Below are 27,014 nucleotides of genomic sequence, written 5' to 3' on the forward strand. Positions count from 1 at the left end.
CCCCAAAGTAGTTACTTTTTTAATGAGGCTCGGCATTCAAGCACCAGATCTCCTTTGGGGCAGGAGGAGAGGGACGGGAAACCCAGGGCCCACCACTGCCTGCTGCCGGCTCCCTTGCGGAAAGGCTGCAGCGGGGAGTCCGGTCCGGGAGAATCGCCCCCTTCCCTCCTTCTGTACTGTCTTAGGTCGCGCGACGGAGCAGGGCAGAAATTGAAGGGTGGGAGGCCCGGCACCTTCATCATCTTACTCCATCCTCAGAGGTATTTTTACCGTCCGGCCCCTTCCCCCAACTTAACATGTGAGGAATAGGAGGCTGGGAGAGGTGAAGTCCCCATCGCGCTCTAAGCTCGGGAGGGGCCCGGCTGTGGAGTCACCTCCGCACTCATCACCACCCCACGCAGGCCGGTCTGGGCGTGTTGCAGGAGCCCCAGTGCTTTCAGTTCTTCCAGGCGGCGGGGACCCGGAGGGTCGGGGAGCCAGAGCCTGGAGGGCTGACCCCGCGAGGAGAGGCGGGGCCCGAGGCGGGCCGGAGGGAGGAGGAAGGAGTCGGAGGAGGAGGGGACGCCGCGCCCCGGTGCCCTCGCCATCCAGCGCCCGGATACCCGGCCCTCGCTCCCCGCCCCCGGCCGCCGGCTCCCCGAGAGCCCTCACCCGCGGTTCTCGGCCCCCACCTCCAGGCCGGGCTCAGCACCCCGGCCCCGGTCGCGCCCCCTCCCACGTTCCCCTGTCCCGGGATCTAGTTCCCGCACCGCGACACCACGCCCCACGTTCCGCACACCGGTGGCTTCGCCCCTCCCCCAGGCCCGGCTCGCGTCCCCGCCCCCAATCGCGTCCCAGACCCGGGATCTCCCCCTCCCCCCGCTGCCGCCCGGCCCGGGTCCGCGCCCCGGCCCGGCCGCGCCCCCTCCCGCGTCCCCGCCCCCGCCCCCGGGCCGCGCTCCGGCGGCGCCACGGGCCTGCCTGGCTGGCGCGCCATGGGCAGCGGCAGCAGCCGGAGCGGCCGCGCCCTGAGGCGGCTGCGCAGCCCCGACAGCCGGCCGGCGGGGCCCGGCGGGGCCGCCCCGGAGGGCGGGACGGGGCTGCCAGTCTCGGCGACGGCGGCGGCGGCCCGGGAGGAGGCCCGGGAGGCGGCGGCGGAGGCGGCGGAGGGGGCGGCCGGACCCGGACCCGGACCCGGACCCGCGGCGCCCCCCGACGGCGGGGACGAGACGCTGCGCCTGCTGGACCAGCTGCTGGCCGAGTCGGCGGCCTGGGGCCCCGGGGAGCTGGCCCCGCGGGGCCCGGCGCGGCCCCGACCCGCAGCCGGCGCCGGGAGCCCGGTGAGTGTCGGAGCCCGCGGAGCCGGTGGGGCAGCTGCGCCGGTTCCTGCCCCGGAGCCCCCTCCCCGCCGGCCCGCACCCCGCGCCCTGTCCCTCCGGGGCCCCTGCCCTGTTGCCCTGTCCCCCAGCGCCCGCGGCCGTCCCGCCGCGCTCTCCCTGCTCGCCCCCTTCCCCTCTCTGCCTCCTCCGGGTGCTGGTCTCACTGCCTCCAATTTGGGGGGTGACAGTGCTGGCAGCAGCCTTAAAAGGCAGGGAGACAGACATCCCTTAGCAGAAATGCATCTCCCAGGCTTGCTTCTGGCCAGAGCTTGCCTTTTTTTCCTTTTGGAACTGTGGCTCCTTCCAGCCTAGGTAGGGGCGGGCCAGCGGGGCTGCTTTCTTCTCAGGTACCTCCCCCTTGGCCATTCCCCGGGCACGGTCGGAGGAGGATGCTAGGAGGTGGGACCGGTAGCCAAACAGTGTTTATTTACGAAGGTCCCTCGCGTCAGACACAACAGGATCTTTGCCTTGTGGTCAATCAATTTGCATACTACTGGCTATTTTTAAGATGCTGTGCAATTTCTTTTTGGCTTCCCTCTTCTCTCTTCCAGAACACTTGTAATAACATCCCCGCTGTTCTAGAAAAACAATAAAAGTGAGCACTCTCGTATGGCAACAGCCTTCACTCCAGCAGAGCTGAATGAACAAGATCTGTGATATCAGCTCCTGGGCTTGAGGAGGATGTCCAAGGCAGTTCCCCCCTTCCCCGGAGTCCTGCAGGCTTTGCTTAACAACTGCTGGGACCAGAGGGAGGTGTCTTCCGGGGCAGCCACCAAGCAGTGGAATCTTGGAAGCTCCTCAGTGAGGTGGGGAGGGGTGGGTGGAAAGGACTGGGCCAGCCCAGACACTGCAGGGTCTTCCTCGCCTGTCCTCCTGCCCATCCCCTGCTACCCTCCCAAAGTGAGCTGCAGCAAGTGAGACCCAATTATATAACAAGATTCCTTTAAGATTACATCAGAGTTCCATTATATAACCCTCAAAATGGATAAACAGTTGAGAAATTTTGGGGGAAATTCTGAAACGGCATGGAAGCAATCTTTTAGGGATCAGTTGTCAAGTGCTTTGGAAACTTCAGAAGCGAAGATGAAAAGAAAACAGAAGGAATGGATTTCCCTCCCCCGTCCCCACCCCCATTCGCTGAGTATCACAGCAACTCCTAGGGTGCATGGGCTGCCTTACTCATTCTTTCAGTCATTTCTCAGGTATTCAGTCATTTCTCAGGTATCTCAGCACCTACTGTGTGCCGGGCATCACTCTGGGTGCTAGAGATGAACACTGCTGGCACGCAGTCCTTGCCCTCAAGAAGTTGACAGTGTAATGGGCGAGAGAGATCTGCAAACAAAAAGTAGAATACCTGTGGGCAGTCTGTAGAGAGAGTCCACAGGAGGAGCAACTGGTCCTCCGGAGAAGTCAGGTCGGCATCCCAGCAGGACAGCACTTGACCTGGATCTGGAAGGGTCTATGGCACTAGCCAGGCAAACAAGCAGCGAAGAGCATCTGGGCAGAGAGAAGCCTGAATGCAAAGGCAATGGTGGCCGGGGCATATGGTACCCAGGGTGTGGGTGGGAGCACTGGAGTTGATAGAGGTTGGGAAGGGTGAATGCCAGGCTAGGAGTATTCCCTGGTGAGGAGTTTGGACTTTACCATAAAAGCCGTGGGTATCTTTGAAGGACTAAGGGGAGTGACATTTTGTGTCTTAGGAAGGTTGGACCAATAGCCATGGGGAGGATGAACTGGGCAGAGTAAGGACTAGGAGCGAGATGTCCAACTGGGGCTGCTTCCGTGGTCCAGAGGCGCAGGTCCTGAGGGAAGCAGGGCAGCGAGAGGGCTGAAGGGGAGATGGAGTGGAGAGAGGTTAGGAGGTGAAGTCAGCCAGCTGTCCTAGACTATCAGAGCTGCAAGTCCAGTTCTTTCTTTTCAGGTCTGGGGAGATGCAGGAAAAAGGTTGAAGCCTCTTAATTTCCTGGCTCTAGAGGTCACAGGTAGAAGGCTAACTGCCTGTATGGCCAAGTGTGGAGTCTGTGCCTTTTTTGCTCTACAGTTTACACCCTTCACCTGAGTCTCTGGCAGCTGTACATTTTACAAGACTCTGCGTTAACAAGACACCATTAACCTAGGGAAAAAATGGGGATTTTGATGAGTCGGTATTGAAACCTATATGTAGAAGTTGGCCCTTCTTCCAAATGTTAGAAATGATGTTCCCATGGACAGAGAAAAAGCCTGATTGAGCATGTAAATAAACACTATTTTAAATTTCTTTGGAAGGAAGGAAGAAAAGCCTTCTTAGGTTCATAACTATCTAGCGTTTTGGAGGAGAGAGGTATTCTTCATAAGAGAATGTCAAACTCAAGTGAAATTATCCCTTTAAGCACCCACATTTAAAATTCTGACCACTGTTGATTGGAATTTCTTAGAGACGAATTATGTATATCTCTGAACCCTCATTCTGAATCTTATGTATTATTCTTGTCTATGTCCAAGAATAATTGTAGCTAATATTTCAGTGAGCACTTGGGTCTCAGACATGTATTAACTCATTTCATTTTTACCATTATTATTATTGTCCATTTTTACAGATGGGCAAGAGGAAACAGGCACAGATGAAAGTTAAGTGACTAAAGCCACATGGTTATGGCAGAGCAGAGATCAGAGCCCCCCCCGACCTTGACAGTCAGACTCCTGCACCCTTCGTACCAGAATGGCCCCGGCAGCTGTGAGACTTGCTTGTTACTGCCTTTCTGTCCTTGGTCCAGCCTCAGTCTTACAACTGTCACTGTTTACCATTGTCACAGCCTGTATGCAACCAGCCAAACTTCTCTGTATCCCTCACCCAAATAGACACCTCTCTGAGCTGCCCCGGGTGGTAGAATCACGGAAGCATGCTCGCTGGCACAGAGCTTAAAGGAGGAGCAGAACTCCCCAAGGTCAGGCCTGGGAGAGGTTTCCTCCCCGGCCTGAGGGGCCATCTGTTCAGTGAATGAGCTTTGTGGCAATAATTTTAGTTGATCAAGTGCTCTTTTTTTGTCTTATTTCTTAATTCTTGGTTGTTTTCCTGATACAGTTTAGGTTGCTGGATAAGAATAAGGTATTGCTATATTCCATCTAAAACTTGAATTTTTAAAATTAATTTTAAAGAAGTATTTCAATCACCTATTTAAAAAAAACTCTCTAACCATGGAGTTTTTCAGCTCTTATTGTGTATATGTTCCGAATCAAGGTAAATTTTTCCCTTCCATTTTGGTAGAAGCAACTTTCAGTTAAATATTTTTTTTTTTTTGTCTGTGAACCATAATACTTTGTATTGAAACACTAGGTAAGAGGATTTTCACTCTGGATTGTAAATTTAGGAAAAATTATGGGCAAATTTGAGGTAAGACACAAATGTGAAGGATACAGTAGTCTCTCTGCACTGGGGCTGTGTTACGAATCCCCATGTCCAAGAAACAGGATCTCAGGGAGAAAATAGGATGAATGAGGCCAAGGCCACTGGGGAACCCGTGACAGTCTGTGTGTGTCTGTGTGTGGATTTACATTCACTGAACTATAACTACTGAGACACTTCCCCAAATAAAGAGCATTTCCATGACATTCCTAGTTTCCAGTCCAGTTCCATAAACTCTTGGTACCAATACAGGTCAGCTAGAAAGAAGTCGTTCCCTTCATGCAGTTTTAAGTTTGGGTGCGTGTTCACTGCAGAGATGCGCGTGAGAGTGAGATGTTCGGTTTCCCGTCAGATGACGTGCGCAGTAAAGGAGGGGAGGGAGGATTGCGTCCGTTGGGCACCTGTTCTGTGTTAAGGACTGAATTAGGTACTTCCTGGTCATCGCCCCACGTTCCCCTCTTCAAACAGCCTTTTAGATAAATAAAGTGCTTTCCATTTTACAAACAAGGCCATCTCAGTCCCAGGAGATTGATAACATACCCAAAGCCACACAGCCAGTAAGTGGGGGGAGCAGAGTTTGTAGCAGGCCTGCCGGGGTCCAGCCCCTCCGTAGATAACCTGGAATGTTCCATGCCTTTTCCACTTTCCAGATGTCCAAGTCACAAGGCAGATCCAGCGCTTCCAGTGCTCTGGTCACAGGGGCACTAATGCCTGGCCCGTTTTTCTTTACTGTACGATTTGTTTTAAACATTCAATAATCCCTAGCATTCCCCAAGCAAACTCATCAAGAACCTGTATTTTGTCTGATAAAAGTACCACCCGTCTTGCCCTCATAATACCCCGTGAATGTTATTTTCGGCAGCCTTCTTATTCATTCAGATGTTTATGTGCTTAGGGGTCATACAGTTTTTACTAAAAGTTGTGAGACTCCCAATTATTCACTTAGTACATCTATCACCAGCATCCTTTTACTTGAGCATTTTCATGAGCCCCTGCGTGTAAGCATGTTGCTGGTTGCACGGGGGCAGAAGCAGAAGAACAAAGAGGCAAAAGACTCAGAGTCCGTTCCCCATCCTGTATCAGTTTTGATTCCTATGAAACAGAGGGCTTTGCAGTTCACTTACAATCACTCGGAAATTGTTCAGATGTTGTAATACAGCCACTATTTATTCGGGCTATTCTAACAGCCGGCTCCTTACATCCATGTTTTACTTAATCCTCATCAGAATAGGTACCTGCCAAATTGGTGTCGCCTCCCCCCAACTTCATGTCAGAGGGGAGTGTACAAGGCCCAGAGAGGTAGTTAACTTGGCCAGTATCGTGCAGTTTGAAAGAGCCAGTCGGAGTCTTTCTGACTATACCTCTGTAGAGCACTGTGTATACTAGAATTTTAACTGAGTGAATTTGCCATTAGGAGGGATTCTCACTTGTTCCCTGATTCCTCTGGTGCTCAGTTTTTCTCTGAGATAGGTCTCCATACCCCGGCTTCCGTGATTGTGTACAAGATGTGTTCCAGTCACTAAAGATGTGTTCAGCCCAGAAAAGGTTATGCTTACTTTTAAGTGTTTGTTTTTGAAGTTAGAATAGGTAATATACATGCACATGAGAAAAAAATTGCTCTTGGTCGTTCTCTGTAATAAAAAACTTAAAATGATCTTACTCGTGAGAGATGTGGGTTTTTTTTTAAATATTTTATTCATTTATTTATTTAGGCTGCGCCAGGTCTTAGTTGTGGCATGAGGGCTCATAGTTGTGGCACGTGGGCTTCTTAGTTGCGGCATGCATGTGGGATCTAGTTCCCTGACCAGGAATCGAACCCTGGCCCCCTGCTTCGGGAGCGCAGAGTCTTACCTACTGGACCACCAGGGAAGTCCCACGTGAGAGGTTTTAAATAAAAAGATAAGCCCTATATTAGCTTCACTCTACAATTGTAAAGGAATATATGCTCATTGCAGAAAAATTGGAAAACAGAAAAAATATATATTTAAAAAATATATAGAAAAGGAAATAAAGATTGCTCATAGGGCTTCCCTGGTGGTGCAGTGGTTAAGAATCCACCTGCCAACACAGGGGACACGGGTTTGAGCCCTGGTCCGGGAAGATCCCACATGCCACGGAGCAGCTAAACCCGTGCGCCACAACTACTGAGCCTGCTCTCTAGAGCCCACGAGCCACAACTACTGAGCCCGCGCGCCTAGAGCCCGTGCTCCACAACAAGAGAAGCCACCGCAATGAGAAGCCTGCGCACCGCAATGAGAAGCCTGCGCACCGCAACGAAGGATAGCCCCTACTCGCCGCAACTAGAGAAAGCCCACGCACAGCAACCAAGACCCAATGCAGCCAAAAATAAATTTAAAAAAATAATAAAGTTCCCTTAAAAAAAAAGAGCGTAGTGTAGATATACAATTTTATATCATCCTTTTATTTAGCATTATAGTATAAACATTTCTCCCATCATAATGTCTTCACAATTTGCCCACCATCCAGAGGTAGTGTTATTTAATTAATCTCTTATTGTGAGATATTCAGGCTGTTTCCAGGTAGGTTTTTTTGTTTGTTTATTTTTTGCCAATATTGAGAATCTTTTTTTTTTGGCCATGCCGCGTCGTGGCTTGCGTGATCTTAGTTCCCCGATCAGGGATTGAACCGTGCCCCCTGCAATGGGAGCGTGGAGTCCTAACCACTGGACCACCAGAGAATTCCCGTAATGTTGAGAATCTTAAGAAAATTGTATAGGCAAAGACCATATTGCATCATTAACAATTTAAAATGTTTCCCAATATACTCTTTAACTTATCAGCTGTCACCTGTTTTCATTTCTTTTGTTCTTTTAAAGATATGTATCATTGAATTATAACAGTCTTAAAATTTTTTTACATAAACTATCTCATAAGCGGCTTTTCATGCTGTTGCATAATATTCTTCATTATTATTTTAATGAACGCAAAATATTTCATCAAGTTCACGTACTTTAATTCACTAAAGCATCTATTACTGTTCTAGACTAATTTTCAGCTTGTTCCTGGGCAGTCTTAGGTGCCCAAGGCAGAATTCCTTTCCCAAAGTCAGAAGAACTTTAAAATCAACAGTATTTTAGTGAGATACTGAAACTGAAAACTATTTAGGGTGGGAGAATTATGTGTGAAAATCTAAGGGTTTGGATTTGTCTTGTATTAAGTTATTTAATCAAATTGTGATTTTTTAAAAAAATGCAGTAGCATCTCTCTCAATCAGTGGTCTGTTAATTAGAAAAATGTACCATCTAATATTGGTCTATCCATTCAACGTTTATTTTTTGAGCGCCTACGTGTGCCAGGTACTGTTCTAGGTGCTGGTTATACATAAGGGAACTAAACAGACAAAACCTTCACTAACCTTCGGTCATGGAAGTCCAACAGTGAACAAAATAAAGTATAAAGGACAAAAAAGCAGTAGGGGCTGGGGAGAGCAGCAGTGGGCTTGCTCTCAGCAGGTCAGAGCTGGGGGAGACAGGGTGGTGGCCTGGTGCCCGGGCAGAGAACGGTAAGCCTTGTGGCCACCGGAAGGCCTTGGCTTTTTGGGTGGGGGGGTAGGGGGTGGGATCATACCGGTGCCGCCTGCATTGAGAGCGCAGAATCTTAACCACTGGACCACCAGGGAAGTCCAAGGCCTTGGCTTTTACTTTGAATGAGGTAGAGAAGGCTGGAGGAATTCTGAACAGCGGATGACATGATCTGGTTTGTTTTAAGGCTCACCCTGGCTGCCCTGTTGAAGACAGCCTGGCATGGGATGGCGAAGCCAAAGCTGGGAGCAGAGCTGGGAAGCTTTTGCAGGAATCCAAGTGAGAAGAGGGATTGGTTTGGACCAGAGTGGTAGTGAGCGAGCTGGGGAGGACTGGTTGGCATATGGACCTAGATTAGAAATAGAGACCTCCAGTTTCCTAATGGATTGGCTGTGGGTTGTGTGAGAAAGGAGTCAGAGGACCCCAAAGTTTTCGGCTTGAGCAGCTAGAAGGACGTAGTTGCCATTAACTGACATGGGAAATGTGGAAGGGGCAGGGTTTGAATGTTGTGAATCAGGAAGTTGTTTTAGAATATGTTAAATTTGAGATGCATGCTAGACATCTACATAGAGATATCAATTGAAAAGATGTTTTTAAGAGTTTGGAATTCAGGGGAGAGGCTGGGTTTGGACTTACAAATTTGGCAGCCATTAAAACATAGAAGGGTTGAGATTAGATCGGACCACCAGTAATACTGAGGTCAGCTAACACCTGAGTGTGTGCCAGGCACTCCTCTGGGTGTTTATGTATGTGACCTGTGTTAGAGGTAGAGAAGATGAGGGGACATCCTAAAGGGAAGAAAACCAAGAGGATGCAGGTCTGGAAGCCAAGGGAGGAAAGTATGTCAAGGAGGAGGAAGTGGCCAGCTCTTGTAAATGCTGCTCGATGGGACAAGTGAGATGAAGTCTGAGAGCTGACCATTGAATCTGGCGGCTTGGAGGTCCCTGGTGCCCTTGGCCTGCACCGTTTCAGTGGAGCGGTGCGGGAAGCCTGATGGGCTGGACTTCATCGAGAATGGGAGGCAAGGAACTGGAGAGTAGCCAAGGCTTTCAGGAAGGTTCTTTTTACAGTGCAGTGCTGGAGGGTAGCCATAAAGATGGCTCCATTAGGACACTGAATTAACCATAAAATCTCAGTCCCAGAATGGGCTAGATAAAAGAAGTTTGGGAGATTAAATGTGCTAGTGAAATTCAAGGACACCCTTAAAGAGGATATTCTGATTCAGTCTAATAGATATAAATAAATTCAGTGTTTTTACTACCAGGTGATAATTCATACTCCCCCCCTCCCACCCCTCCGCCACCTAATAAATCTTAGTCACTCAAGATCTAGGGAAGATCATTATCTGTCTTCTAGGCTGAATGAATCCACTGTCCACCATTTTTGCAAAGGTTCCATTTTGCTCTAGCAAAGGGGGACCAGGGTAACTCTTTCTTGTCGTTTACCATCAGCCAGGGCTTCACAGTAATCCTGGGTCACAGCTGCTGTGGGATGTGAAGGTGAAAACAGGCATAAAAATGATTACGTGGCCGGAAAGCAGATCACCAGAGGGATTTGAAAGTGATGGATCCTATAATGGACTTTTGGCAAAAAGCCACTATTTTGAAGACAGTTACCATCTCTCTGCTTTCAGATCTCTAGCAAAGAACACAAATTTAAGTGGCAGTAAGTGGTATTTGATCAACCTAGGAGTCATAGAAGAGTAAAGCATAGTGCTTTACCCCCAAGGCGCATACTGTGTTGGGGGAGGGTTGTGAAGTGAGCATTCATCATGGAAGCCCTGGAGTGGAGGTAAGTAGGAATTATTACATACAAGGAGTTGAATAATCCCATCCAAGGCAGAAGTCTTCCCATCCAAGAAGACCTGACATCTGAGTTGGTTGTGAAGGATCGGTAGAGTTTTCCAGCAGTCAGTAAAGGAGGGGGCATTCCATAAAGAGCGAGCAGCATGTAGAAAAACCAGAGGGACCAAGTGCTTTAAGAGAACAGCATGTTGTCCATAATGGCCGGGCAGCAAGGTGATGGTGGCCGGACAGAGCGCAAAAGACAATGAGATCGGTTTGGGTCATGGTTTCACAACCTTCTAGGCTAAAGGGTTGAACTTTATCCTGTAGGCAACAGGGAGCTAGTGGAAATTTTGTGTTTTTTATTTTTAAATGATTATTTAAAAAATCAGAATAGATAATATACATGCACATGAGAGAAAATGTAACAGGTACACTGAAAGGAAAGTTTCCCCTCCTCCCTGTCTCCCACTTTCTCCAGTTCCCTTCTCCAGAGACGCCCACCTTACAGAGTCCTTGTGTCTCCTCCCCAGCCTGTGTTTAGAAAGACAAGGGGTGGCAGGAGGGCGGAGGAGGAGAGGAGATGGCGCGGGAAGCAGGGTGCCCAGGTGGGAGATTCTGCAGAAATCCAGGTAAGAGGCGATGCGAGAAAGCGAGGTGCACACTGGGTGTGAGAGCAAGGGAAGGCGGGCTGCCGCAGAGGCACCCGGGTTTCCTGCTGGTGTCGCAGAGTCGACAGTGACGCTCAGTGTTGTGCAGGTTGGCTTTGGGGTGTGAGGCAGACAAATTCGTGGGCCGTCAGAAGCTCAGGTCCACTGTGCAAGGTGGTTGGAGCTGGCGTGTAACTCTGTGAACCTCAGCATCTAGATGGGGCGACGAGGGAGAGCATGTGGGTGGGAGGAGAAGAGTCCTGAGCTGGAGCCCTGGAGAACTCCAGGAGCCGGAGGAAGACGCTTCCTCTCAGGAGATGTACGAAGACAGCCAGATGTAAAAGTGTTCAGAAGCACTTGCCTGGAGATGGGGTCAGAGGTGTGACCCCAGAGGGCTCCCTCCCTCCGTGGTTCCAGGATGTGGGCTTTGTCCATGGTCGGAAGCCTGACCGTAGTGAAGGTTGGAAGCAGGTCTCCCAGCGCCTTGCCTGAGGCCAGGCCCCAGCGACTGTTGCTGAGTGCTGGTGCGGGGAGGTGGGGGAATGAGGTGGATGGGCCGTCTCTGCAGCATCTCAGCGAGATGCTGAGGAAGCCTTCCTTGCACAGGAGCTTCGGGCCCCCCCAGCGCCTGGGACGAGCCCCAGCTGGACTCCGGTGAGGAGGGTCAGCAGTGGTTTGTGCAGACGGAGATTCTTAGCACCCGAGTGCTGGAAGCTGTCACCAGCACAGAAGGCAGCCTCCAGCCCAAGGCTACCCATTCAGATTCCCAGCAGACTCCGCCGCTTTGGTGTCTTCACAGTTTGAGAATCACAGATTGCTGGAGCTGAAGGGACCTTAGAGACCACCCAGGCTACCTTCTCATTTACATCCCAGGCCTTTGCGTCCCAGCAGGGTGATTGCCCAAATCCCCAGCAGGACCAGGATCCATGCCAGGTCATCTGCCTCCGGGGGTGAGGATCTGGCTGCCCGTGTGAAAATGCGTTTGCAGGTGCTTCATAAGGTGTTACGACGCTGTAGATATGTAATTTATTGTTATTTTCCTTCAGTTCCACCCTTCACCTTCTCCAGGTCTCCCTGGCCTTCTGTCTCTGGAAACACTTTCCTGAAGCAAGGCCTGGTGAGGGCAGGTGGGTGCCCTAGGACTGGTGGCTTCAGAGTCAGAGCCTCCTTTTGCAAAAGTTTTTTGTCACTTTAGGAACGCAAAGCAGCCCTCACAACAGCGTCCACTGGGCCTGCAGCGTGTGCTGCCTGGGAAGCCATGAAGTGGAGCCGTGTGGGGACAGTAGCGCCCCCGGTGGTGAGAGGACTGAACCCGACTGGCAGAGTGCTGAAACCTGCCGAGGCCGGGAGATTCGGTACCCGGAGACCGAGTTCACTCTTCTCTCCACTGCATGTGTTAACATTTCCATAATGAAACATAAGCAAACCTGGGCTTCAAAGAAGGACAATTCTTAGAGAGGAAGGGGGAAGTCTACTGATAAAACACAACAGGGTGGATGGATCTCAGGCTCGTCGTGCGGTGTGAAAGAAGCCAGGCAAAAAAGGGTGCATGCTGTCTGACCCCACGTCTTTAGGCTTCTAGAGAGGGCACACGGGTGTGCGGTGACAGGGGCCAACTAGTGGCCGCCTGGAGATGGGCAGGCGGAGGAGGGGAGGAGGGAGCATAACCCGGGGGTGATGGATGTGGTTTAACAGTGGATGCACATGTCAAAACCTGTCAGATCGCATTCTTCAGACATCTGCATCTTGTTCCATGTCAATTATAGATATTATTGATACGGGTACATATATACATATAAAGCTGTTAACATTTAAGAGTTAAGGGGAGAACTCTTTAAACAGAAGAAGCAGGATATACATATTGTTAAATAAAATATTCAGTGGGTTTTCTAAAGATTAACCACTGATACTTCACTTTTTTTCAAAAAACCCTAGTTGTAAGAGTCAGAGGAGACTTTTTTTTTTTAATTAATTAATTAATTAATTTTTGTCTGCGTTGGTCCTCATTGCTGCACGCAGGCTTTCTCTAGTTGCGGTGTGCGGGCTTTGTTGCGGAGCACGGGCTCTAGGTGCACAGGCTTCAGTAGTTGTGGCTCGCGGGCTCTAGAGCGCAGCCTCAGTAGTTGTGGCACATGGGCTTAGTTGCTCTGTGGCGTGTGGGATCCTCCTGGACCAGGGCTCGAACCTGTGTCCCCTGCACTAGCAGGCAGATTCTTAACCACTGTGCCACCAGGGAAGTCCCAGAGAAGACCTTAAGAAATCATCTTATTCAGTTCTTCCTCAGATGTTTTCTGCTTCTTGTTCAGCTGTGGTTTGGGCTTTTCAAAGCCTCCCTACGATCTCCAGTGATGACACATCACACGCTCATCCTGAGTTCAGACGGGTTCCCACGGCCCCAGCCCAGGCGCCACGGCCTCCCCGGGGTCCAGATGTGTCCTACCGACCAGGAGTGGCAGGCCTCCTGCTGGCTGGGAGCTTGTGTCTGCACTAGGCCTGGAGCAGCCACCAGGGGCTGCTGTGTCTTTGCTTTTCACAAGCTCCTGAGCCGCTTCAGCAAGCTGGATCTTCTGGGAGGCCTGTCTAACACATTTTGCATCTGAGAAAGTCAAGTTAAAGACTTAAATTGACGAGAGGAAGAACCACACATTCAAACCACAGAAAGAAACACAGGTAAAGAAATGAAAGATATAACAAAGCTGAGCTGTCAGGGAAGTTATGAAAGAAAGAGTATGGCCTTCTGCGTGAGTGCAGCTTCGGGGCGTCCAGTGCACACACTTGATGGAGCACATCATCGCTGCCCTACAGCTGGCAGTGTGTGCCCGTTAGTAGTGAGTAGAGCAGCGCAGAGAAGTGGAAACCGGCTGACTATGCAAATGTTTGATTCCGATTTCTTGCTCTTTCACTCAGTTGCCCTCCCGATGGGAGAAACCATATCTGTAACAACTCTTACAAAACCTGGTGATGAGAGGAAAAGCGCCAGCAGGTGATGGCAAAAGCTGGTTCCAGCAGAAATGGACAAGAGGGAACTAGGGTCCCTATTGGATGACTTCATAAAAAATAGCTGAAGGGTAGTTGAGTAAAAGTATTACTTTACTTCTCTGTTGTCCCTGAGAAAATAACCAGCCTCAGTGACTGAAAACTGCAGGGAGGAAGATTGGTGTCAATATTATACGAGAGAACTTTCTCATATGCCCAAGAGAATTGAAAGGAGGACCTCAAAGAGATATCTGTGCACCTGTGTTCATAGGAGCATTGTTCACAATAGCCAAAAAGTGGAAGCCACCCAAGTGTCCCTTGATGGATGAATGGATAAACACAACATGATATACATGTACAGTGGAATATTATTCAGCCTTAAAAAGGAATGAAGTTCTGGCACATGCTACAACATGGATGAACCTCGAGGACATTATGCTGAGTGAAATAAGCCAGGCACAAGAGGGCAAATACTGTATGATTCCACTCAGGTGAGGTGCTAAAGGACTCAGATCTATTGGACAGAAAGTACAATGGTGGTTGCTGGGGTTTGGGGGATGAGAGTTGTTTAATGGGGACAGGGGTTCAGTTCTGCAAGATGAAGTTTGTGAGATTGATTAATGTACTCCACTCTACTGAACTGTACGCTTAAAAATGGTTAAGATGGTAAATTTTAGGTTAAGATGGTTTAAGATGTGTGTATTTTACCACAATTAATTTTTTTTTAAATAAAAAACAATTAAAAAGAATTTTCAGCTAGTCTGAGCTGCCCGAGCAGGAATGGGCTGCTTCAGGAGGTGGTGGAGGTGAGCGCGTGTGTGTATATGTGTGTGCACACATGTGCGTGCCCATGTGACTTCCCCTCCTCTCTCTCATCTTCATCGCCCCTCCCCACCCTCTGTCCCTCTTCCCACTGTGAATTCCTTGCTGACTTGGGAGTCATCTCCTCTTCATCTTTACACTCCCCAAAGGCACGAATATTCAAAGGAATATGCAGGGAATACTGAATCCCCCTGGCAAGATCACCAGCCACTAGCAGATGCTAGCCGGCCCCTCAGGTACCCCTGGAAGGAAGTTGTGCACCTTTGCTGTGCAGCCCACCTCCACGTGGACAGAGCGCCAGGCGGGCAGGACAGGCTTTTCTGGCCAATGCATGGGAGTGCCTGTAGTGGCAGGCGGCTGCCACGGCACATGCCACAGGGCCTGTGTGGCAGGACACACCCAGGGTCAGCTTGCTTCTGTTTACTACCACTAACTAACATGTCCCAAGAAACACATCAGAACTAGTTTCTCAGGGAAGCATTTGCTGTCCTGGAACCTCTCAGGCCTTGAGCACCAAGATCTTCCCTGTGCTCTCCTCCTCCTGACGCCTTCAGGTTCTCTTCTAGCAGGGCTGTGTCAGAGGCTACTCTGGGCTGGACGTTGGTTCAGATGTTCGTAATGGTGTTTACTGGTCACTTACAGGATAGGCATTATACTAAGGATGAGACAGAAGAGAGAGAGACAAATAATCTTTCATATCTCTGCAGCCCTGAAGGCTAAGTACCTATTACACAAATGAGTAAACTGAGGGTTAAACTGATTGCACAGAGGTTTATAGCCCCCAGTATGTGCTCTTATCATTTTGCTCATTGTTAACATGTCTAAGACTTACTTCTCTGTTGACATTGCACCTCAGAAGTATAGGGTGTGGGCCTCCACAGCAGCTGACAAAGCACTGGGCACACTTGGGTACTGATGATTGATTAATCCCTGGGATTAAGCCTCAGAATAGGATGGAGGGGGACTTTAAAAAAGAATTTGGAGAGAATGTAAGCAGCTTCCTGTGGGGGCAAAAGCCCAGTTCTGCCTATTGGCGGTGTAGGATTATGTGCACAGGGAGCACAGTGGAAAGCTCATCCTGCTCTGCTATTAAAAGGAAAAAACGAATCCTTTAAAACTCCCCAGTGTCTGCAGAATACGTCAGAATAAGACTATTGATTAATAATTTATTTAGGATTAGTATCTCTCTCCCATTTGTTTGTCTTTTTGTGTTGCTTCCAGAGAGAATATCTCAGTTTGATCTTCCAGGTAATTGATTTTCTCTTCAGCTGTGTCTAATTTACTCTTCAGACCACCTACTGAGATTTTACTTTCTTCCATCATAGATGGCATTTCCAAAATCTCTAGCTGGTTATCTTGCACAACAGCTTATTCTTGTTTGGCTGAGACTGTGAATCATTCTCCTTTTAAAGTCACTTTCAGTCTGCTGTAATAACTCTTTTCTCAGGTTTAATTCTTTGAACTGATGAGTTTGGTTCCTGCCTCCACGTGTCACAGAGGAGGGTCAGGATGTGCTCCTGGTGAGTGTGGCCATTGTTAGTGGTCTGGGAACAGTTTCCCATGCTTCCTGGTGTCAGCGGCTGCCCATGCTATTCTCCCTCTCCTGCCCCAGCCTGGGGAGATGCACCTCTGTGCCCTGTCATTTGCACAAGCAGGCCCCTCCTCTCTGACCCTTGCCCCAGGGCCCTCTCCTGCTCTGGTGTCTGTCACCTCTGAAGTTGGAGCCCCAAAGCTGCTGCTTTGTCCAGCAGTCCCCTCCTGTGTGTGCTGGGGGCTGTGGTTTCCTCCATCGATCTAACCCAGTCTGTCTTCCAACAACTCCTACTACCGGGCTTCCCTGGTGGCGCAGTGGTTAAGAATCTGCCTGCCAATGCAGGGGACACGGGTTCAAGCCCTTGTCCGGGAAGATCCCACATGCCGCGGAGCAACCAAGCCTGTGTGCCACAACTACTGAGCCTGTGCTCTAGAGCCTGCGAGCCACAACTACCGAGCCCACTCGCCTAGCGCCCTTGCTCTGCAACAAGAGAAGCCACTGCAATGAGAAGCTCGTGCACCACAATGAAGAGTAGCCCCCGCTCGCCGCAACTGGAGAAAGCCCACGTGCAGCAACAAAGACCCAACACAGCCAAAAAATAAATAAAAATAAAAATTAAAAAATTTATTAAAAAAACCCCTACTACTTTCTAGTCTTGCAGTACTGTTAGAGATTTGTGAGTTTTGTTTGTTTTGGTTTGGTTTGGTTTTTGTTTTTGTTTTTTGCTTATGGCGTCTTCTGTCATTTCTAAGGATTTGGGATGGAAGCGGGAAGCAGGCCTGCATGTTTGGTTCACCATTGTAATCACGACTTCTGATGACCTGTGCACTTGTAGTCCACACCTCGGGGTCTGGCATTGGATTTTTCTCTAGTTGTGTCATCACGCTAGTTTTTTTCTGCCCAGCTGTGAGCTGCTCTGGGCAGGGACCATATCCTGTATGGGTAATAGAACATGGCGCACAACAGGGCACATGGACTTGATGAATGCTTATTCACGACCTCTGACGACTCCATGTATTTGCATATGCTGTTCCTTATCTGAAGTGCCCTTCCCCTCTTTTCCACCTGGTAAACCCCTATTCTTTCAAAACTCCAGCTAAAATGTCACTATTGCCACTCTTCTTGGAAACCTCTCATGGTGTTTTTCCCATTCAGAGCTGGTTTCCCCTCCTCTCCCAGCCCTTTATAACTTGGCTACAGAATTTATCATATAGCATCACATTGCATTTTTATGAGACTCTCCCCATGAAATGTGAGCTCCTTGAAGACTGGTTCTTGACAGTCATGGCCTGTCCTGGAGGGCACTGCTTGTGCCAGTGGGGGATCTCGTGCACAAAGCAGGCTGACATCTGGCTGGGCCATGGCCTTGCTCAGCTTCATGGGTCAAAGGCTGGTGTCCACAGTGCCCTCAAGTGCCTTATGCTGGGAACACAGTGTGGAAGGTTATTCAGACAGACCCCTCTGCTGCTGAAAACAACTTAATATACTGGATATAATTAATGTAGTAAGAGTGTCATTGAAGCATTAAGTGGCTGGTGAGATAGTGAGGAATTACCAGCCCAGATCTAAGAAAGGCAGAATCAGAGATGGAAATAGGACATTGGGCTGCATTTGCCTCAGGTGAACTTGAGCTTTGGGTCTGATGGTGTCCAGCAGTAAAGGGAACAGAATTTAGGGCCCAGTGAAAGTAATAGTAGATCCTTCCCTCATAAATCCAGGACCTTCGGGGGACTGCAAGGAAAAGTGTCACAGCACAGAACAGTGCAGGAGGGTAGAAAAGCCACAGTCTAGCTGCCTCTTAAGGTTTGCAGCCCCAGTTCCCATCACCTAGGTGGTCCAATATACCTGAATGCATGGATTTAATTTCAAGTGGCCCCAGACCAGGAGTGCCCCCTGGTGCCTGGACAGAGCAAGCTCATGTCCTCTCTGGAGGAAGGCATGTTCCTCTCAGGACAGAGACCACCAACAAAGTGTTTTCAAGGATAATGAGCATCAAACAAGAAAAAATAACCAATCAGCCAGAGAACGAAGTGAACACTAGAAGAAATAAAGACAACAAAAATAGACCAATGAAGACTTCAGTTATTTATTTGGATTACCAGACACAGATTATAATCAACTATGTTTATTTTATCTTATTTAAGGGAAGTACCTGTGAAGGACCAGGACCACTAGAAAGTGACCTAGCATATTTTAAAAAGAACCAGATAGAACCTGAAGAAATGAAAAATACAATAAACAAAATTAAAGATTCTGATGGTTTGGATTAACAGGAAATTAGACAGAGATGAAAAGAAGATCAGTGCCCTGGAAGACAGAGCTGAAGAAATGACCTACACAGGATCTGATAAAGGACAACTTGAGAAAAAGCCACAGCAAACCTAATATTACATTTGAAATAATGAAAACTTTCCCTTTCAATATAGGAACAAGACAGAGATGCCTGTTATCATTTCTTTTCAAGGTAGTACTGGAGGTCTTAGCCAGTGCAGAAGGGCTAGGTGAAAAGTGTGTAGGGACCAGAAGGGAAAAAATCAAATGGCCATTTTTCTCAGATAATGTGAACGGGAAGAAAGAAAGTCCAGAAGAATCTACAAATAAGTTATTAGGACGAATAAGAGAGTTTAGTAAGACTGCTGAACATAAAATGCATATATTTCAATCATATATCTGCAGAAACAAACAGGAAGAAAATAAAATTTTATTTAAGAAAGGATAATATCAAGTATCTAGAAATTGGTCTAAAAAGAGATATCTATGACCTCTACAGGGAAAACGATAAGACTTCTTAAAAGACATTAAAGAAATCCTAAATGAATGGAGAGATGTTCCCTGTTTATAAACTGGAAGACTTGTTATTATAGATATCAAGTCTGCCTAAAATGATCTGTATATTAATTCAACCCCAACAAAATCCCCAAGGGGGACAAACTGACTGCAGTACACATATAAGGAGGTGCAAAGAACCGGGAAGAGTCCAGGCTTATTGTAAAGCTGTGGGAACTGAGACGGGGTGGTGCTGGCGCAGGACAGGCATGGACCATTGGAAGAGTTTGCAGACAGACACGTGCGACATCTGTGCGCCCTTGACTTAGAACAGAGAAGGCACAGCAGAGCTGCAGGGCAGGCTGCCAGGCAGTGCTTAGATGGAGGTCAGGACTTCGACTCCTGGAGTGAGAGATGGGGACATGCTGGCCGTTAGCTGCCGGGGAGGCGGGGAGTCTCTGGGTGCGAGCTGTGTAGGTCACTCCCCTCTCCCAGCCTCAGCTTCCCACACGCAGAACAGGCGGGTGGGACTAGACGGCAGGGGAGACTTTCCACTTCCCAGCTCTGGTTTATTCAGCCCTGGGTTGAATGTGGCGGCCGTCTGTCAGCACAAAGCCAGGGCAAAGGCAGGCTGCGCCACTGACAGCCTTCTGATGCCTCTTCCTTTTGTCCTTCTCAAGGTGTCCCCAGAACGGAGCACTGAAGACCACCCAGAGAGCAGCAGTGTCTCTGAGTAAGTACGGGGCAGGGGGGAAGCACATCTCTACCAGAGTCACAGCCACCCTACCCCCCGCCCTCCCCACGCCTCCGCATCCCCCTTCTGGATGCTCCCCATCGCCGGCCCTGCCCCGACTCATTCACTCAGAAACTATCTGCAGTGGCTCATCTGTGAATGAGGCACAGTCCTTGGCCTTCAGGAGTTTACAGCCTAGAAGGATGGCAGGTGGGTCCCCCGTAATCCCATTACAGTGTTAGCAGGAAAACACATTTAAAACCCCTGGAAAGTGTCAGCTGAGGACCCCAGGCCCCGAGACCAGGCCTTCTCTGTCTGCACGGCCCCGGGCTGTGTGAGGATTCCAGGGCCCCAGAAGCAGCCAGCACCAGGAAGCTGCGCTGGGATGACCTTGGGCCTCTGGCTCATCCTGCCCTTGGCTTCCTCATCTCTAATTGGGTCACACTGATCGGCCCTGGGTCACTGGGAGGTAGGTGATTGTCGTGCTCAAGACCAGAGATGTGCAAATTCTGGCTCAACAGCTATTTTTATTACCAATTCCAAACGGCTTCAGGGCCAGAACTTTGCCGGTTTCCCTTATTTAACAAACATTTGAGGAGACCTTTTCCTGAAGATTGGGGTCTCTTCACATGGGCTCAAGGGAGGTCTGAAAGGGGACAGAACTGCCGAGGGCTGGTGGAGGAGCTGACACTTAAATGGCTTGCAGGACACGTATTCTCACCAAGGAGAGAGGAGGGCAGGTGCGTTCCAGGTGGTGGGATCCACAAGCAAGACACAGAGGTCTGAACAGGACACCACGCACAGGCTGGCGACATTTAGCACAGGGTCTGGAGGGAGAACGAGGGCCTTGAAGGCCAAGCTGAAACCGTGGGCCACTGCTGTCCAGTCAGAGGACGCTGGGGTCAGCTCTGGGCGCCGGGACCCCACCGTGGCCGCGGAGGTGAAGCGGCGAGCACGTGGACGCGGGCTCCGCCCCTTGCCAAGGCCAGAGCCTTGCTCAGCAGAGCGCAGCGTCCCTCCCGGTCCTCCCTCACAGCCCCTGCTCTTCACTTGTTTTGCAAACCATCACAGGCTCCGCTTAGCACGGCTGCCTCTGGGTGGGCTCAGCGCCCCCGGGCCCTCCCGTGCCGGACCGGGCGCTGTGTCTCGCTGCAGTGACCGGGCGCCAGGGCCGGCTCTGCTCCGCTGACCTGGACGCCCGAGCACGTGGCGCGGCTGAGGACCTGGGCCCGGCGCGGTGCCAGCGGAGCTCAGTCCCGCCTGCGTATTTCTACCGCTTGTAAAGATAACTGGCAGTGACTTTCTTAAGTTTTCATCACCCCAGGGACTTTAGGAGGATTACATTCTGCCTCGAACAAATTAGCTGTTTCTTCTTATTTTTAAATGAATAGGTCCCTTCACTTCACATGCAAACTCCAGGACATCCCTCACCAGGAGTACTTCATTCATTCATTCATTCATTCATTCACTCCCTCAACATACTTTAGTGGGAGCGTCCTGAGCACCACGCTAGGCCCTGGACTCCCGGCTGGGTGGGTCCCAGGCTGGTCCTGGCTCAGTGGCTGCAAAGGGGAGAGAGTCACGAAGGTGAGATCGGGGCTGTGGCTCCCGGGAGCAGCCTCTGAAGCCACACCGGCCTCCGCCAGGGTCTGGCTGGCAGCAGCCGCCCTCCGCTGTTCCCCAAACTCGGGCTCCCCTGCCTGTAGGGGAGCCTCTCTGCGGCGGCAGCGGCGGGTGTCCTGCCGCCACGTCCACCGTGGTTTCTCACCGCCAGCGGCCAGCCCTGGGCCCCTGCACACACCCAGCGGCGCCTCCATCCCCACCCGCCACACCGAGTGCACGCAGAGCGCAGCCCCCAGCACCCTCCCCTTCTGGTTCCTGCAGCGCCCGTCCTTCCTGCCCCAGACAAGCCCACCGTCCCCTTCTCTGCCGCCAGAGCCCCTCAAAGCAGCGCTTCAGGGAGAAGTGTCCTAATGCGTGCAGTTTACTTTGAAATGCATCCAGAAATCAGATAAAGTAATAGACGTGTGATAAAGTAAACCCAGCAAAATGCAGCAAAAAAATATTTACTTAATTGTTGAATCCACGATTTCAACTTTTCGGTATGCTTGAAAGTCTTCGTAATAAAAGGTTGAAGAGGAAAATCCTCCCAAACTCAGTTCAGATATCTCCTGCTCAGAGACTCTCACCCTCCCCTCCCTCCCTGTCGACCTGGTGAGTCTCCCTCCTTCAGCGGTACCGGCTCCAGTTTACACCACGCCTGTACCTGTAACGCCGCGGGTACCTGCGACAGCCTGTCTTACCTCTTCTCACTCTCAGCCACATCTCTGGGCCCTCACAGCACCAGGCACAGAGCAGGTGCTTCACAGATGCAGCTGAAGGGAACGTTCGGTGTGAACCTGGGCCTGTGGGCCTTGACCCCCGAGTCCTGACCATCCTCGATGTCGGCCACGCCCTTCCCCCCCCATCCCCCACCCTGGGTTGGGGTGTGGAAGCAACAGAGCTGAGCCAACCGGGCTGGCTTTGAGGACAGGGCTGGGCTGGCCTGACCTGGCCTGACCTGAAGTCTGTGAGCGTTGGGTAACAGAAGCCTAGGGCCTGTGGAGGGGAAACAGGGACTCAGGAGACTTCTGTCTGCAGCTGCTGCTGAAATTTGCTCATTATTTGTTCTGTAAATGCTTGTGGGATACCTACTACAAGCCAGGCCCTAGGCCAGGCACCCCATTTTCCTAATGAGTAAACAGATACAAGGTATGATTTGCCCATGGTCAAAGGGCCAGTAAATTCTAGACCCAACAGATAGTACAAATGACTCAGGCCTCATTTCTCATGTGACTCTGTAGCCCAATTATAATTGATTTGCGCTCTCTGGGGAAGAGTAATGGGTTTTTGTTTTGCATGACTTTAGGAATCTCTGACATAGTGAATTATAATTTAAACAAACATTCAATTCTTGACTCCTCAGAACCTCTAGAAACCATCTCTCCCTTTTAATGTCGTGCTCCCCCCTCCCCCAAGTAGGGGGAGACCCCATCTTGGTCTTCAGGCTCCCGGGCCGGCAGCCCCACGGCCGCTGGTGGACAGTGTTGCCCGTCAGACAGGCAAGGGTGGCGTGAGGCTGAGTGGAGCCCCGGCTGCTGGGGCTGCAACACCTCCTGTCGGCCTCCCCTGCCGGCCTCCCCATCAGCCTCCCCTGCCGGCCTCCCCATCAGCCTCCCCTGCCGGCCTCCCCGTCAGCCTCCCCGTCAGCCTCCCCTGCCGGCCCTGCCTCCTCGCCCCCTTTCTCCCCCGTGTCCCAACTGCAGGGAGCGTCGGGTGCCTAGAGAGAAAGGCCTTGCTGAGCTGTGGAACCGGGTGAGGACGGTCTGTAGCCAGGTCACCATGGGACCGTGGGCAAGGCATTTCTCCCCCATCCACAGAGAGGGGGCTGGCCTGGGTGACCCCAGAGGGCTGTGCGGGAGGCACGTGTCATCTCTGAGCTTGGGGAGGTGGATTCCCGCCGTTAGACCCTCATCCTTGCTGTTCAGCACTGGGGGGCCTGTTAGGCTGCACACACCCTGAGGTGACAGTCAGGTGGCCCAGAGGCCAGCTCCTGCCCTGCATTCCGGGGCAGCAGACAGGGCCCTGGAGGCTGCTGTGAACATCAGTCAGGAGTGCGACGGCAGTGATCAGGTGGGCCTTAGAGATCATCCAGCCCAACCCCCCAGCTCACATGGCAGCACGTCTCCGGCTGGCAGGTGGGAGCTCACGGTCCTGTACCTGGCAGTGGGCAGCTCTGGCCTAACTCCTCCTTCAGAGGCAGCCCCTCAGGCTGGCAGCACCCAGTTCGGCCCAGGTTTCACACCCTCCCACCTGTCAAAGGTGCTGAAGGGGGCAAGGCCATGGCCAGGCACAGGTGGACACCGCCGTGGGACAGCCTGCAGGACAGGGAAGTTGGGGGCACAACAGAGTCCAGAAAGCCGGAGCGGAGGTGGGCAGCCGGGTCCAGGCTGGTGGGAACCACTTCCAGGAGCCCAGGCGGCAGGATGAGGAGCCGGGATTTGGTCACTTGACACACTGCCCAGCAGGTTGGGGGAGTGGCCAGGATCCTGACGGGATCCTGACGCCCAATCCTGTCCCAGCGTGGCAGCTCCTGTGAGACACCCCCGCCCACCCAAGGGGCAGGCACAGGGAGTGAGTCAGGCCGATGGATAGTCGAGACAGAGCTCACCTTTGCTGAGGGCTGTGCAGGGTGCAAAATTCGGTGTCACACGCTGTCCACGCATTATCTCAGTTATGCCTCAGAATGAATTTAGAAATACAGCTCCATTTTAGAGAAAATTATCACTGAGCTAGTAAGTGGCAGAGCTGGGATTCAAGCTGGGTCTTTCCACCCCCGGGCCCTCACCCTTAAGCATCACAGGCACTGGCTTCCTCACAGCGTAAGGTCTTGGGTAACGTCGGGGAGATGAAACCAGAGAATCAGGCAGGGGCCTGCTCATGGAAGAGGTTGAGGAGGTGTTCCCAGGGCAGAGGTTTTCAGTTTTGGTTTTAGGATGGATCAGAATTCCATACAGGGGCCACCGTGGTTGTCCAGTAGAGATGTGGAGTTTGAAGGTAACATCTTGTTTCCCATGTCCATGTTTCTCACCCACAGAGCCCCAGGCAGCTGCCACAAGAGGCCTGAGGGGCAGTCAGCCATCACGTACGACTACTCCGAGGAGGAGCTGATGGCCAGCATCGAGCAGGAGTACTGCTGCTAAGGCTGGTGCTGCAGCAGCCCCGTGGTCACCCAGCGGCCAATGCGCCGTTCGTCCCAGCCCCAGCCCCAGCTGACTGGGTCTCTTAGGAACATAGGCTGGGCGCACACATCCCCCTTCCCCACCCAGGGCTCTAGCTGGAGCTTAGCCACCTCCAACATGCAGTTACTCCCAGATCTTTCACAACTGCCCTCTTCAAATCCATATTCACACAGTCCTGAACGTGGCCGGCTGCTGGCCATCATGCTTGCTGGCAAGAGGTGATCAGCTGTGCAGATCCAGGCCAGAAGGAAGGCACAGGTGCTGCCCCGCAGGTGCATGGGCAGGGGACCTGCCAGATACCTGCCCCTCCTCTCAGTCTCTGGGGAGATCCGTCTACAAGGTTCTCCTGGATCTTGAAATGCTTCCCCTTTCTGAAGGCCCACTTGCCACCTGCTCCGAAGAAGCCTCTTTAGCTGAGTGTGGCTCAGACTGGACACTTTGGGAACTCTAACACACGTCCCAGAGGGCCCCAGGGAGGTTCCGCTCTGGAGGGCACACCCAGGAGGTATGCCTTACCGAGCTGGAGGGAGTCACCCTCTGTTCTGCAAATGAGTCGCCTGGAGATGTTATTGAAATGCAGATTCTGATTCTGTGGGTCTCCAGCAGGGCCTGAGAGTCTGCGTTTCTAACCAGTTCCCGGGTGATACCCAGGCTGCTGGATCCCAGCCATGCCTGGAGTAGCAGGGACAGGGTGTCTGAGCTTTAGGCCTGGCTGACTCTTCCTTCCCCAGTGCTGGAGGCGGCCCAGAGCCACGACCCACCCACCTCCCCAAAGAGAGGCCTGTGCCCCTGCAGTGGGTGTGGTGGGACAGGAGCCAGAGACCCCAGCTCTGATCCTCGCTCTTGCACTAACTTGCAGTCACGTCCCCCCTCTGGTGCTCAGCGTCCCTCTCTAGAAAGTGAGTCCTGGAGGCGCGCCCCATCCCCCAGCTCTGTCCATCAGGGATCGCACAACCCCAGGCTTCCTCGGTCTCTTGTCCCCTGGGGGCACGGGACTGCCTTCCCCGCTGCGGGTGAGCACCGGCCACACCTGGAAAGGGTCTTCAGGGCCGCCGGCTCTTCCCACCTGGTAGAAGGTAGAAAATCACAGCAGTGAGGCCAGGAGAGCCTTAGAACATTCCCAGCTGACTGATGAGAAAGCTGACACCCTGTGAATCAGGCAGGGCCTGGAGGCGAGTGCTTCTTGCACTAGACGTGCACAGAGGGCCTACTGGGTGCCGAGCGCGGCTCCAGGCCTTCTCTTGGTCGCTGGGTGTTGCTTCTGAGCCCCAGCCTTCTGCTGTGGAGCTGAGTGTGGAACCTGCTCATGAAGGGGGGGTGGTGGTGGGGAATGTGGCTGAAATAGAGGCAGGAAGAAAAACGTCTCCATGTCAAAGGTGACAATGACACATCGATGTCTGGAAAAGTTTCAGTGCCACACACGTGTCTCCTGGCTTCTGTGGTGGCGAGTTCCTCTGAGATGCTACAAAGCCCAGGAATTTAGAAAGCACGCTCCATTCCCAGCTCTGAGAAATGTTGTGTCCGTCCTCCTGGGGAAGAAGCCGGGCCACGGCCCTCCTTCTGCCCCTCGCACGAGTTCTCAAAGGGGTCCCGCCTGGCTCAGGCTCCCTCTCCTCACCTAAGGTGAGCTTTTCCAAGACACTCCCCTTTGAGGTTCCAAAGTCTCAGAGCCACTTCTCACTGGGCTGCCATCCAGTGAGATAGCACCACTGGGTGGACGCCCCTGGGGAATTTCTGTTCAACCCCCCACTCGTTCTCACCTTCTGAGCCCCTGCTGCTGTGAGCCCGGCCCTCTGCTGGATGCCAGGGTTCGTGTAGCAAGATCTGGTCTCCACTACCGAGGACATGCTGTTTCTAGTGGCGCACCCGTAAACATGGATTCACTCCAGAGGAGCTAAAGGCTGTCAGAGAACTGTAGCCAAAAGCCCTCTGAAGATGTAGCCTATGTGGAGTGGGGATGTGGCTCTTCTGGGCTGGCGATAGTTAGGCAGGAGAAAAGCCTTCTTGGTTGCCTTTGAGAGGACAAATAACATTTGAGGCTCTGAAGTCCCGTGCTCTCCCTAGGAAGGAGACAATGTAAAACCAGACCTTTGGGGTGGTGACATCTGGACCCCCTGGGACCAAATCAGACCTTAACAGGTGGGCGGGGCTCAATTTTCTGGTGTGATGAAACCCCTCTGGAAACAAAAAGCTGCCTTTTCTGTGACGTGTGGACCCTGGGAAGGAGTGGTGACACATTTTAAGTCCTCAAGAGGTGGATGACATCCGATGGACACCCTGTGGAGCTGGAGCCCCGGGGTGCGCACACGAGACTGAAGAAGCGTGTGGTTTCGTGTGGCACTGAGGGCACCCGGCTGCGCTTTCAAGGTCCAAACCTCCACCGAAATCAGGGGCCTGTGGTCGGCTGTCAACAGTGGCACCACGTGGCAGCAAGGCGTCCACACAGCAGGGTGTCCGCTTGGACTGGGTGTCTCTGTCCCTGGAAAGTGGCGGATACAAAGACCCCAGCCTGGGATAACTAAGCCCGAGAGGTTTAGGACTATTTGCAGGGAAGGGGAGAAACTGTAGAGGGAGGGGCTGACTTTTCTACTAACCTGGTGAGGAGAGGATTTGAGTGAAAAATAAAAATAATATGACCTTAGTAGCTTACATTTACACGTTACTTTTTTTTTTTTTTAATTTAGCCA

At 51.6% G+C, this 27,014-nt stretch overlaps 1 protein-coding gene across 1 annotated transcript; it reads left to right on the forward strand.

The window, feature by feature from the left end:
• Positions 1–959: 959 nt before the first annotated feature.
• CYS1 (cystin 1) lies at positions 960–25,411 on the forward strand. Its single transcript, XM_036873891.1, has 3 exons — positions 960–1,319; positions 19,494–19,546; positions 24,183–25,411. Exons 1-3 carry the CDS (start codon positions 975–977, stop codon positions 24,286–24,288), a joined length of 504 nt encoding a protein of 167 aa, XP_036729786.1. The 5' UTR covers positions 960–974; the 3' UTR covers positions 24,289–25,411.
• Positions 25,412–27,014: the final 1,603 nt, after the last annotated feature.

This window comes from Balaenoptera musculus, chromosome 13 (genome assembly GCF_009873245.2).
Source record: "Balaenoptera musculus isolate JJ_BM4_2016_0621 chromosome 13, mBalMus1.pri.v3, whole genome shotgun sequence".
NCBI classification, from domain to species: Eukaryota; Metazoa; Chordata; class Mammalia; order Artiodactyla; family Balaenopteridae; genus Balaenoptera; species Balaenoptera musculus.

Coding starts and splice junctions, on each gene's coding strand:
- CYS1 (XM_036873891.1), top strand. CDS start 975: ATGGGCAGCGGCAGCAGCCGGAGCGGCCGCGCCCTGAGGCGGCTGCGC. Junction 1,320..19,493: donor CAGCCGGCGCCGGGAGCCCG/GTGAGTGTCGGA, acceptor GTCCTTCTCAAG/GTGTCCCCAGAACGGAGCAC. Junction 19,547..24,182: donor GAGAGCAGCAGTGTCTCTGA/GTAAGTACGGGG, acceptor TCTCACCCACAG/AGCCCCAGGCAGCTGCCACA.